General features: G+C 43.4%; 1 protein-coding gene across 1 annotated transcript in view; it reads left to right on the forward strand.

Moving 5' to 3' along the window:
- LOC143976218 (gamma-crystallin-3-like) overlaps positions 1 to 12635 on the forward strand; it is a 39053-nt gene extending 26418 nt beyond the window's left edge. The window contains exons 2-3 of the mRNA XM_077478633.1: positions 9429 to 9671; positions 12172 to 12635. Coding sequence (XP_077334759.1) covers positions 9429 to 9671; positions 12172 to 12405 — 477 coding nt within the window. The 3' untranslated portion in view covers positions 12406 to 12635. The remainder of the gene's footprint in view (positions 1 to 9428; positions 9672 to 12171) is intronic.
- The last annotated feature ends 479 nt before the right edge of the window (positions 12636 to 13114 follow it).

The following is a 13114-nucleotide window of genomic DNA, read 5'->3' on the forward strand; positions in this document are numbered from 1 at the left end:
AGAGGGGTCAGCATGGCTGTGAGTGGAGAGCGTGTCTGTCATTTAACAGCAGCGCAGAGCCAGAGACACCGGGACTGACGTTTAATTTTCCCTCGTTCTCTCTCCCAGGGAACACTGGCACAGCTGATCTGCTCCCCCTTCGGCCCCCCCTTCCCTCCTCTCCTCTCCTCTCCTCTACTGTGTTCTCCGCGGGCATTCAGGTGCGAAGCTAACAAGCTCACATTTCCCGCGTTGAACACAGGAGAGAGGTGGGGCCACCCGTCACCTGACCCCGCCCCCTCTGACGCTGGTGAAGGAAGCCAGGGGTTCCCCAGTGACGTGTGGGTGACCCCGCCCCCTCTGATGTAACGCAGGTTTCCGTTACATCAGAGGGGGCGGGGTCACCCATACGTCACTGGGGAACCCCTGGCTCCCTTCACCAGCGTCAGAGGGGGCGGGGTCAGGTGACGGGTGGCCCCACCCTCCTAATATAAGAAACGTCAGCGCTGGGATCTCCGCAGTGGAGACAGAAGACGGATGTATGGACAGCGCTGGACTGAGAGATGATCATCCGTCGCTGGATAGCAAGAGTGGATTAGCACCGCTGGAATCTTTATTTTTTTATTTTTTTTATTTTTAATAAAGAAATTTTTCAAAAGTGTGTTTGCCTTATTTAACCATTTTTACACTTTCTTTGTGAAATGGTAGGGGTACTTTTGTACCCCCTTACCATTTCAAACAGGGGGGGTGCTGGGATCTGGGGGTCCCCTTGTTAAAGGGGGCTTCCAGATTCTGATAAGCCCCCCGCCCGCAGACCCTCACAACCACCGGCCAGGGTTGTGAGGATGAGGCCCTTGTCCTCATCAACATGGGGACAAGGTGCTTTGAGGGGCCACAGACCCCCAAAGTATCCTCCCAATGTTGAGGGTATGTGGCCTGGTATGGTTCAGGAGGGAGGGGGGCCGCTCTCTCGTCCCCCCCTCTTTTCCTGCGGCCTGCCAGGTTGCATGCTCGGATAAAGGGTCTGGTATGGATTTTTAGGGGGACCCCCACGTAAATTTTTTTTAAATTTGACACGGGGTTCCCCTTAATATCCATGTCAGACCTGAAGGGCCTAGTAATTGAATTTAGGGGAACCTCCACGCTTTTTTTTTTTTTTTTTATCAATGAATGAATGAATTGTCGGCTAATACAGAGAACACTCATTGAGTGTTCTCTGTATTACGGGGAGCCGACAATTTAGCCGCAAGTGATTTTAAAAGACTTTTTTTCCTGCACAAATGACACTTTGTGCAGGGACAGTTCTAAGTACCAGAAACATGCGCCCCTTCACAGGCATACTATAGATACCCCCCAGCTACGAAATTTAAAGGAATATTACACTTTTATTGTTTCACTTTAATCATTATTAAAATCACTGCTCCTGAAAAAACTGCAGTTTTTAAAACTTTTTTTTGCATTGATACATGTCCCCTGGGGCAGGACCCGGGTCCCCAAACACTTTTTAGGACAGTAACCTGCATATTACCCTTTAAAATTAGCACTTCAGATTTCTCCCATAGACTTGTATAGGGTGTTCCGTCTTTTCGAATTTGCTGCGAACAGCCCAAATTGTTCACTGTTCGCTGAACAGGCGAACAGGCAATGTTCGAGTAGAACATGAGTTCGACTCGAACTCGAAGCTCATCCGTTCTCATTCTCACAGTGATTGGTGCAAACAGTTTGGTGACAAAGCAAAATGGGAAAGGTAATTTTTATTTTTATTTTTTTAATGCTTATATGTGAGTGTGCTTATGTAAGTTTAGTAATATTAAAGTGTATATTACCCTAAATATATAGATTTGTGTGTATTTTATAAATCATAGTCTCTATCATTATCATGTTCTTCTTTCATCTGAAGTCACCTTTCTTCCTTGTTCTAAACCACGGGTCTCCAAAGCCGGATGTGGCCCACTGCCTGCCTTTATTATGCCCTTGGGGCACTATTCCTCCCACTGATGCAACTACATCAAAAATGGGGCATAATTCCTCCCACTGACACCAATAATGGGGCACTATTCCTCCCACCTACACCAATGATGGGGCACTATTTCTCCCACCGATGCAACTACATCAATAATGGGGCATAATTCCTCCTACCTACACCAATGATGGGGTACTATTTCTCCCATTGACACCAATGATGGGGCACTATTCCTCCCATTGACACCAATGATGGGACACTATTCCTCCTACTGACACCAATGATGGGGCACTATTCATCCCACTGATACCAATGATGGGGCACTATTTCTCCCACTGACAACAAAGATGCGGAACTATTCCTCCCAATGACACCAATGATGGGGCACTATTCTTTCCACTGGCACCAATGATGGGGCATTATTCCTCCAACTGATACCAATGATGGGGCACGGTTCCCCCCACCGACACCAGTGATGGACCACTATTCCTCCTACCAACATCAATGATGGGGCATCATTCATCCCACTGATACCAATGATGGGTCACTATTCCTTCCACTGGCACCAATGATGGGGCACTATTTCTCCCACTGACACTAATGATGGGGCACTATTTCTCCCACTGAAACTAATGATCGGGCACTATTTCTCCCACTGACACCAATAATGGGGCACTATTCTTCCTACTGATACCAATGATGGGGCATTGTTCCTTCCAAAGACACCAATAATGGAGCATTCTTTACTACCATTGATGCCAAGGAATTTTCTACTCCCACTGGCCACAGTCCGGACCCCTCAAAGTCTGAGGGACAAGTAAAGTGGCCCTTTGTTCAGAAAGTTTGGAGACCCCTGTTCTAAACTGACCACACGAAGCACAGAAGCTGATTGGCAACCGGGTCACAGACAGAAATAAAAACCCGGTGATGTGGTTTTCTAAATGTTTTGTAAATATCTGAGTGGTGTATTGGTGTGCCGCCCGTTTTCTTTGCCTGTGGGATTGGTGCGGTGTCTCCGTTGGCCATGAACCCGGGATCAGTGGAGAGCGGGGAAGGTGGGGGATGAATGATATGAGATACTAGAATGAAGAATATGATGAGTTCTGCCCAGTGTTGCCAACCTTCCAAAGTGAAATTTACTGACAGCACCAATTTGATTTTTTTACTGATCTAACACAAGAAATTTACTGACAACAGCCACATTTTTACTGACACTGCAAAAAAATACATAAAATTACTATTTTCAGAGCAAAACAAGGCACAGATCAATATTTAAAGCAAGATTAAAGCCTTGTATTCTGCTTTTTTTTTAAAATAACAAACATGTTACATTTACCTGCTGTATGCAATAGCTTTGCCCAGAGCTGCCCTGATAATTCTCTTCCCGGGTCCCGTGCTGGCGCTCCTGGCTCCTCCCTCCTGCCGGGTGCCCCCCACAGCAGGCAGCTTGCTTTGTCCATTCAGACACGGAACCACGGCTCGGCCCTGCCCCTCCCTGTCTTCTGATTGGCTCACTGGCTGTGGATTCCACTGCTGCCAGAAGCCAATGAGAAGTGCGAGTCCCCCCAAGAGCAAAGGCTCTCATGGACATTGCTGGATCTAGAGGGGGCTCAGGTAAGTATTAGGGGTGCTGGGAGGGGGGGGCTGCTGCACAAAGGATGCATGTGGGTAAAAAAAACATTGTGCCTTTACAACCACTTTAAGGTACGGTACCAATGTGTATCTAGTGTACTAGCAATGTGTTTAAGGTATAAAAAAAAGGCAAAAAACATATTTGTCCTTTTAGGTCAGGTTAATATTACCGAACACAGAGTTCCCCTGTACATTGGAGTCTGCAGGGTTCCCCTTTAAAGTGCAAACCCTTTTCAAACAATGATGTAATGTAAAGGGGAAGTCTGTGGAGTCTGATGTAAGGGGGGATGCTACAGACTCTGGTGTAAAGGGAAACTCTGATGTAAGCGGGTCTCTGGTCACCACACAAGAGTCCATAGAGCCTCCCCCTTCACATCACAGTCCACAGAGTTCCCCTTACATAGCAGTTTACAAAGTTCTATCCTACATCACAGTCCACAAAGTTCTCCCTTACATTAGGATCCACAGATGTCCCCTTTACATCACGGTCCACCAAGTGCTCCCTTACTTCAGTGTCCACAGAGTTCCACTTTATATCACAGTCCACAAAGTTCTACCTTTTCATCAGAGTCCACAGAGTTCCCCTTTACATCACAGTCCACAAAGTTCTCCCTTACTTCAGAGTCCACAGAGGTCCCCTTTACATTATGGTCCACAACGTTCTCCCTTACTTCAGAGTCCACAGAGTTCCCTTTTGCATCACAGTCCACAAAGTTCTCCCTTACTTCAGAGTCCACAGAGTTCCCCTTTACATCGCAGTCCACAAAGTTCTACCTTACATCGGAGTCCACGGAGTTCCCCTTTCCATCACGGTCCACAAAGTTCTCCCTTACACCAGAGTCCACAGAGGTCCCCTTTACATCACAGTCCACAAAGTTCTCCCTTACATTAGGGTCCAAAGAGGTCCCCTTTACATCACAGTCCACAAAGTTCTCCCTTACTTCAGAGTCCACAGATGTTACCAACCAAGACCCAACCACCCACCCCTGCCCTGTCTGAGGCTGAGCCCAAAGCCATATTTTTTATGGGCAGCCTCTGTCCATAATGGACTTTTATGGACAGTGTAAAAAATCAGGTGATTTGTATAAACCGTCCGTAAATTTATGGACAGTTGGCACCCCTTGTTCTAGCCTTCCCCTTCCCGTATTTTCTGTTACTCTTGGAGAGCTTCCCTCACTTCCTGTCTGGGATAATATTGTCAGAAGAGGGAAAATCTCTTTAACAGAGCGTCGGGTAGACTTAAAAACCAGAGAGGGAATCTAACCTTCTGCACAATCTATACAAAACCAGGAGAAAAATTAATTGTCTGGATATATGCTTTAACCAGTTGCCGACCGCCTACCGCAAATTTACTGCGGCTGGTCAGCTCTATTGCGTGAAATGACATACCTATACTTCGTTCCCTACAATAGCCACTGGGAGGTGCTAGAGGCGCGATTGTGCGCTGATTGGACATAGGGGATGTGTTTGATGCCTGCCAGCCACCCCTGATCATTTCCCTGAGAGGCAGAACGGTGATCGACCTATGTAAAAAGGCAGATCGCCGTTCTGACAGGGAAGAAGATAGAGATCTTCTGTTCCTGTTTCTGCACCGATTTCTGTCTTCATTTAGTCAGACCACCCCCCCCCCCCCCCTCAGTTTGTAAGCACACCCAGGGAACACAATTAACCCTTTGATCGTCCCTGATGTTAACCCCTTTTCTGCCAGTGTCATTAGTACAGTAACAGTGCATATATTATTTTTACCACTGATCACTGTAATAATGTCACTGGTCCCCAAAAAAGCGTCAAAAGTGTCAGTTAGGTGTCCGATCTCTCCGCCACAATGTCGCAGTCCCACCAAAAATCGCTGATCACCGCCATTACTAGTAAAAAAAAAATAAACAGAAAGAAAAATGCTATAAAAATATCTCATCGTTTTGTAGCTTTTGCGCAAACCAATCAATATGCGCTTTTTGGGAATTCTTTTTACCAAAAATACGTAGCAGAATACATATTGGCCTAAATTGATGAAGAGATTTCGATTTTTATTTTTATTTATTTTTTATTGGATGGGTTTTATATATTTATTTATTGTTTTCAAAATTGTCGCTATTGTTTTGTTTATAGAGCAAAAAGAAAGTTCTATTTGTGGGAAAAAAGGGACATAAATTTTATTTGTGTACAGCGTCGCACACGACCACGCAATTGTCAGTTAAAGTGCCATATTGAAATTAAATGGCCTGGTCATTAAGGGGGTAAAACCTTATGGCGGCGGAAGTGGTTAAGCAGCTCTCTGGCTGACATAATGAACTGCAGGAACACAACACATGACTTGTGCCATGGCATGGGTCACATGGCCATAAGCAAGTGAGGCATCTTCTGGCAACATTATGTGGCAATGACTATGAGAATGATTGATTGAATTTTGTAACTATATTTTAGTTGATTGGTCAACTTTAGTTTATTAAACCTTTAAGTAATGGTCCATATAATAATTAGACTAATATAATAGCAGAAAAGTTTTTATTTTAGTAAGGGGTCCGGCGCCACTGTTAGTTGGCTCCAGTGGGGTGTGTACATAAGTTGAGAGTACACGCACACCACTAGCCTAAAAAACACAGTGATTGTCAGGTAGATCTCAAATCCTCTACAGCGGAGTGTATATGTAAGTTACAGAGGGAGGGGGGTGTGTACAAACCAACCCTCAAGCAGGCCTCTACTATTATAAGAAGATAATCTCTATCACCAATAATTCCTATAGCCGTCCAATAGGGTGCCACCAATACTAGCTATGCATACACTCTCTGGACACATACCTGAGCATCAGAAATTAATACTATAATACATAACTTACAGTGATTACGTGCAGAAGTGATAAAGGTGTATATAATAATAAACCACTTGAATTAGGAAATATATTGTGAAAGTGTCCTGGTAGATAAATATGGAGTAACAAATTACAATAACCACACTGAGCACTATATCCTCAGATAAAATAGTTAGTGAATGGTTATAAAAATATGAAAAAAAATTTGTGAGAGTATGTAACAGGCACAAAAAACTTATTATATGGGTAATAAAGATATTGATATGTAATAAACAGTGCAAAAAAATTTGTTATAAAAAATTTATATAAACCCCAGAAATAGCATAACCTATATAGTGCAGTCCAAAAATTGAAAAAAATTAGTAATTAATAGTCCACAAATTCTTCAAGAAAGTGCAATAGGTGAAAAGTGACTGGTGCTCGGAGACAAAAGAAATTTTCAGGTGACTTCCGTGCTCACCCCCTTAGCTCCCCACTCACCGGAACTATGAGCCCACGAAGGGCAGTCAGGCCCGTAGGTATCACACAGCAAACGTTGATGCGCTGATGGAAGGTATTGTGAAGATTGTAATCCTGATGAGCAGGTAGAGCTGATGCTGATATTCAGAGTTTCCTCAGGAGAAAAAGAGGGGGGAGGGTTCCATAGTGTAGTAATTCCAACGAAAGTGTAAGTTGTTTAAAAACGATATGCTTTATTCACACATCAGTATCCAGACAAGAGATGTGTTTTACAAAAAATCATAAAAAAACATAAAAAATATATATAAAAAAGTTCCACAAAAAATTATTTCCACAAAAGATTTTTTCACAGGAGACCTATGGGGGTATATGTTGTAACACCCCAATGTGGCACAAAGGACAAACAATCAGTTCAAAGGAGTACAAAAAAGGAGATATATCTAAATAATGTTGAAAAAATTATAATATTGAAAAAATAAATAAATAAATAAAAATAAAAATAAAAAATAAAAATAATGATACTAAAAATCTATATAAGAAACTCTGTATAGCACAGAGTATGTGATATCTTTAAATGTATGCACCTCTCCACTGCCAGGAGCCCTCAACCGGGCCCTGGTAGAGTGTGAACTCAGGCACTAACAGAAAGAGGGGGGTAGGCAGGGTTAGGTAGACAGGGGGGCACAGCATATCTGTCTATTCCCCCAAGCACAAAAGCCGCTGCGTCCAAAGCTACAGGCTGGGGGGAGAGAGGCACCTCCACCGTCAGTCCGCACACGGGAGTCTAAACCTACCACCTGTGTGGGAGCTAGCAGTACCCAGTCTTAGCACGGAGTCAGGCACGTAGGCAGCCGTACCTGGCGTGCGTTCCACCCTGCGTTCCACGTAATGATAATCCGGAAGTGGCGTGATTATTTGTGCTTGGGGGAATAGACAGATATGCTGTGCCCCCCTGTCTACCTAACCCTGCCTACCCCCCTCTTTCTGTTAGCGCCTGAGTTCACACTCTACCAGGGCCCGGTTGAGGGCTCCTGGCAGTGGAGAGGTGCATACATTTAAAGATATCACATACTCTGTGCTATACAGAGTTTCTTATATAGATTTTTAGTATCATTATTTTTATTTTTTATTTTTATTTATTTTTTTTTTTTTTTCAATATTATCATTTTTTCAACATTATTTAGATATATCTCCTTTTTTGTACTCCTTTGAACTGATTGTCCTTTGTGCCACATTGGGGTGTTACAACATATACCCCCATAGGTCTCCTGTGAAAAAATCTTTTGTAGAAATAATTTTTTGTGGAACTTTTTTATATATATTTTTTATGTTTTTTTATGATTTTTTGTAAAACACATCTCTTGTCTGGATACTGATGTGTGAATAAAGCATATCGTTTTTAAACAACTTACACTTTCGTTGGAATTACTACACTATGGAACCCTCCCCCCTCTTTTTCTCCTGAGGAAACTCTGAATATCAGCATCAGCTCTACCTGCTCATCAGGATTACAATCTTCACAATACCTTCCATCAGCGCATCAACGTTTGCTGTGTGATACCTACGGGCCTGACTGCCCTTCGTGGGCTCATAGTTCCGGTGAGTGGGGAGCTAAGGGGGTGAGCACGGAAGTCACCTGAAAATTTCTTTTGTCTCCGAGCACCAGTCACTTTTCACCTATTGCACTTTCTTGAAGAATTTGTGGACTATTAATTACTAATTTTTTTCAATTTTTGGACTGCACTATATAGGTTATGCTATTTCTGGGGTTTATATAAATTTTTTATAACAAATTTTTTTGCACTGTTTATTACATATCAATATCTTTATTACCCATATAATAAGTTTTTTGTGCCTGTTACATACTCTCACAAATTCTTTTTCATATTTTTATAACCATTCACTAACTATTTTATCTGAGGATATAGTGCTCAGTGTGGTTATTGTAATTTGTTACTCCATATTTATCTACCAGGACACTTTCACAATATATTTCCTAATTCAAGTGGTTTATTATTATATACACCTTTATCACTCCTGCACGTAATCACTGTAAGTTATGTATTATAGTATTAATTTCTGATGCTCAGGTATGTGTCCAGAGAGTGTATGCATAGCTAGTATTGGTGGCACCCTATTGGACGGCTATAGGAATTATTGGTGATAGAGATTATCTTCTTATAATAGTAGAGGCCTGCTTGAGGGTTGGTTTGTACACACCCCCCTCCCTCTGTAACTTACATATACACTCCGCTGTAGAGGATTTGAGATCTACCTGACAATCACTGTGTTTTTTAGGCTAGTGGTGTGCGTGTACTCTCAACTTATGTACACACCCCACTGGAGCCAACTAACAGTGGCGCCGGACCCCTTACTAAAATAAAAACTTTTCTGATACTGATCGCACCCTTGGGGGTTGTGATTTCTAGGGGTGGCGACACTGAGTGTGGGTCCTTCCATCTACGCCTGTATCTCATCATAGCCTCTGTAGCACGGTCTGTGATCTGACAGATCTGAGTATTTTTTCATAATATAATAGCAGACATTTTTTTACGAAAAAAACTTTTTTTTTTTTTTTTATGGCAGATCACTTTCTACGAGGACAAGAACTTCCAGGGTCGTTCTTACGAGTGTAGCTCTGACTGTCCTGACCTGTCCTCAAACTTCAGATGCTGCCACTCCATCCGTGTGGAAAGTGGGAACTGGATCCTGTATGAGCAACCCAACTACAAAGGACACCAGTACTTCCTCCATAGAGGAGAGTATCCTGACTTCCAGCAGTGGATGGGCCACAATGACTCCATTAAGTCTGGTCTTCTGAGTCCCCAGGTGATAACACACAGGCTTTCATTGTTGAGATCTTTAAAATGAATATTTCGCCTCCTCCACCGCCGCCATCTATCCCGGAGTGACTTCCGAATATCGCAGCTCCGGCGCTGCGACTGGCCAGAGCCGCGATGACGTCATTCCCGCGCATGCGCGCTGGTGTCGCCACTGATGGCATGATCGCCGTTAGAAACGGCACGCTCAGTGTGCCGCTATTCCTGAAAATATCTTCTAAACCTTTTAGGTTTGGGAGATATTTCTTGCACCCACAGGTAAGCCTTAATCTAGGCTATCCTGTAGGTTAAAGTGGTTGTAAGGGGTTTACATCCACTTTAAGCCCCGTACACACGATTGGATTTTCCGGCGGGTAATGTTGGATGTGAGCTTGTTGGCGGAAAGTCCGACCGTGTGTATGCTCCATCTGACAATTGTTGTCGGACTTTCCGCCAACAAATGTTGGCTAGCATGTTCTCAAATTTTCCACCAACAAATGTGTGTTGTCAGAATTTCTTTTGTCCAATGGACTTGTGTACACACGCTTGCTCGGAAGCAGAAGCAGTCGGTCTTGTAAACTAGCTTTTGTAATGGAGAATTAACATTCGTGATGCGCCAAATTATGAAATGGATGGATTATTCTCCAGGAGCTCCAGCAGCAAAGGCATATGACATAATTGGTCACCATTAATAAAGCAACCAATTTTTGGTCCAAGAATTCCTCCTAATTCCCGGTCCTGGACTGGACTTGGGTCAAAGCAATAACTCCAAGACTAATTATAAATAACACGTTATCTCCTCCGATTCCGCAACATGGCCGGTCGACAAACAGCCGTTCAGAAATGAAATGAAAAGCCCGAAATGAAAAGCGCGAAATGAAAAGCCCGAAATGAAAAGCGTGAAATGAAAAGCGGGAAATGAAAAGCGCGAATCAACACTCATCAAACTTCTACTAACACGAAATTAGCAGAAGGAGCCAAAAGGGTGACGCTAAAGAGCTGAAAAACTATGTAGTATGTTGCTACGTTCATATTTATTGGCCAACAATTGTGTGGCCGTGTGTATGCAAGACAAGTTTGGGCCAGCGCCCTTCAGACAAAATTCCATGGTTTTGTTGGACAACAATCTGATTGTGTGTACGAGGCTTAAGGATTGTGTGGAGGTGCAGCATGGAGCGAGCAATAAATACACAGAGTGCGGTTATAGCTAAACTTGGAACTTGCATTAGTCAGAATGCCAAAGTTACTAACACCCAGGTGGTAGAACACCGCTAGGGAAACAACTCACAGTTCAATGTAGTCAGATGTAGAGAAGGGGAGGTGCTGGCAGCATTTGCTGCAAGGGGTGAAGTGTGGCTTGGCTGGTCCAGCTCAAAAGTGAAGCTTCTATTCAGGATAGTGAGTCCCTAATCTTTCCCTCCTTGCCAGGAACATTTCCTTACTGTTAGTTGCTTTCCCTAACCAGCAGGGGGGGGGGGGGTCTCTCTGTCTACACTATCCAGATGCAAGAAGCCCACGCCAAAACCCAGGGGCAGGGACTTAAAGTGGTTGTAAACCCTTACAAACCACTTTGACCTACAGGTAAGCCTAGATTAAGGCTTACCTGTAGGTCCAAGAAATATCTCCTAAACCTATATGGTTTAGGAGATATTTGCCTGAAAACGGGCACCGCTGTCTACGGCGCATGCGCCGTAGACAGCGGCATGCAGGCGCACTGAGCGTGGCATTTCCAAGAATGGAGCTGCCGCGCGTGTCGACTCCCGTGCGCATGCGCAGGGGTGACGTCATCGCGGCTTCGCCGAATGACAGCGGCGGAGCTGCGAGACGCCACCAGCAAGATGGATGCGGCGGACTACAGGGGACAGCGGCGACTTTGCTGGCTCCTGTGTCAGGTAAGTGACACATAATGGGCTACTATGCGATGCATAGTAGTCCATTATGCTTTGCCTTTGCAGGGAATGAAAGAGGAAGTAAACCCATCAGGGTTTACTTCCTCTTTAAATAGGCCCTGCTGACCCAAGAAGGCCACTGAGGGTGACATGGACGCAGCGTAACCAACTAGAATGCTGCTCCGCTGACCCAGGAAACCATGGAGAAACGGTGTTTCCCTTGGAATTCTCTCCCCCTTGCTGCGGTGCCACTCAGTTGAGCGCCACCTACAGTGGAGGAAACAAACTGCACCTGCCTGCAGGCTGGTGGCTGCCTTTTATGTCAGATTATAGTAAATTCAGACTATCATAAAGTTATTGAAACAAGGAAGATTAAAATAAAAGAAGTAGATACTTGGTATAGAACTATGAGGAAATGCAGTCTAGAGTGTAGAAAAAGAAAGCTTGGTTCACAACACAGCCTTGTCTGTTATGGTAGGAACCAAGGTATGGAGAGACATTTGCCGAGCTCATCATGACAAGCAAAAAACTTTCCTTACTTCTGACCTTTTATCAAGTTGGCCTTCTTTTACATTTGTTACCCTTTTCTATATCTCATTTTGTTTTCTTTCATTTTAACAGCACCAAGGTTGTCCTCATGTCCAGGAGAGATCTTGCCACCATGACATCCACTCCGTCCAGGTCCAAGATGGGCACAGGATGTTCTATGAGGAGCCCAACTACAGGGGACGTCAGTATTACCTGAGACCTGAAAGTACAGGAGATACACCGACTGGGGAGCCACAAGCCCCAGAATTGGGTCCTTCAGATGTCTCCACCACTCCTACTAAAGCAAAATACAGTAAAAATAAATAAAAATTTAAACAATAAATTGAAACAAACAAAAAAGAGTTTTTTTTTTTTTATCATAAAAAGTTATGGAAACTGCAAAGACAGCTTACAACTTATACACAATGTTGTGCATGTATTTAGCAGCAAAGAAAAAAAAAAAAGAAGGAACAATATAACACAAAAAAATCCTTTATCGTTGTTGACCAGGAAATATTTCCAGTATTTTATTGGTATTTTTTTCCCCCAAATTTTTTTTTATACACAAATTAAATCATTTTACTCTTCATACTTCAAGTCTTAAAAATAAAAAAATATATATTCTTTGTGTAGTGACCTTATTTATCACATTCTCAACTTCAACTCGCATGTAAGTTAAAAGAAGGCATTTATTTACTTTTAGCGCTACCTATTAAAAAAAAGAAATGCTGTTATGTTGGTGTTTTTTTTTTTTTAATTTTCAAAAGCTCTTTGAGTAAATTAAAAGTGGAGTTCAGGATTAAAAAAAAAAAAAAACATTTATACTCAGCTAGGTGGATGCAGCCGCCGTCTCTACACAGAGAACTGAGCGATCAAATGCCGCTGATTACTCAGTTCTCAGTCTTCAGCGGGAAGAGACGCTGTTAGTATCTGGCTCTCTGCTCTGCCCCTCCAGTGCTCAATGGAGTGCTGGGCTGTGGAGGGGCCAGCTGCAAGTCTAGGCACTTGGGTGGATCCCGACAGTTAAGTCAGGATC

Source organism: Lithobates pipiens, unplaced genomic scaffold (genome assembly GCF_037356315.1).
Source record: "Lithobates pipiens isolate NorthernLeopardFrog02 unplaced genomic scaffold, aLitPip1_a1.2 Scaffold_13, whole genome shotgun sequence".
Classification (NCBI taxonomy): Eukaryota; Metazoa; Chordata; class Amphibia; order Anura; family Ranidae; genus Lithobates; species Lithobates pipiens.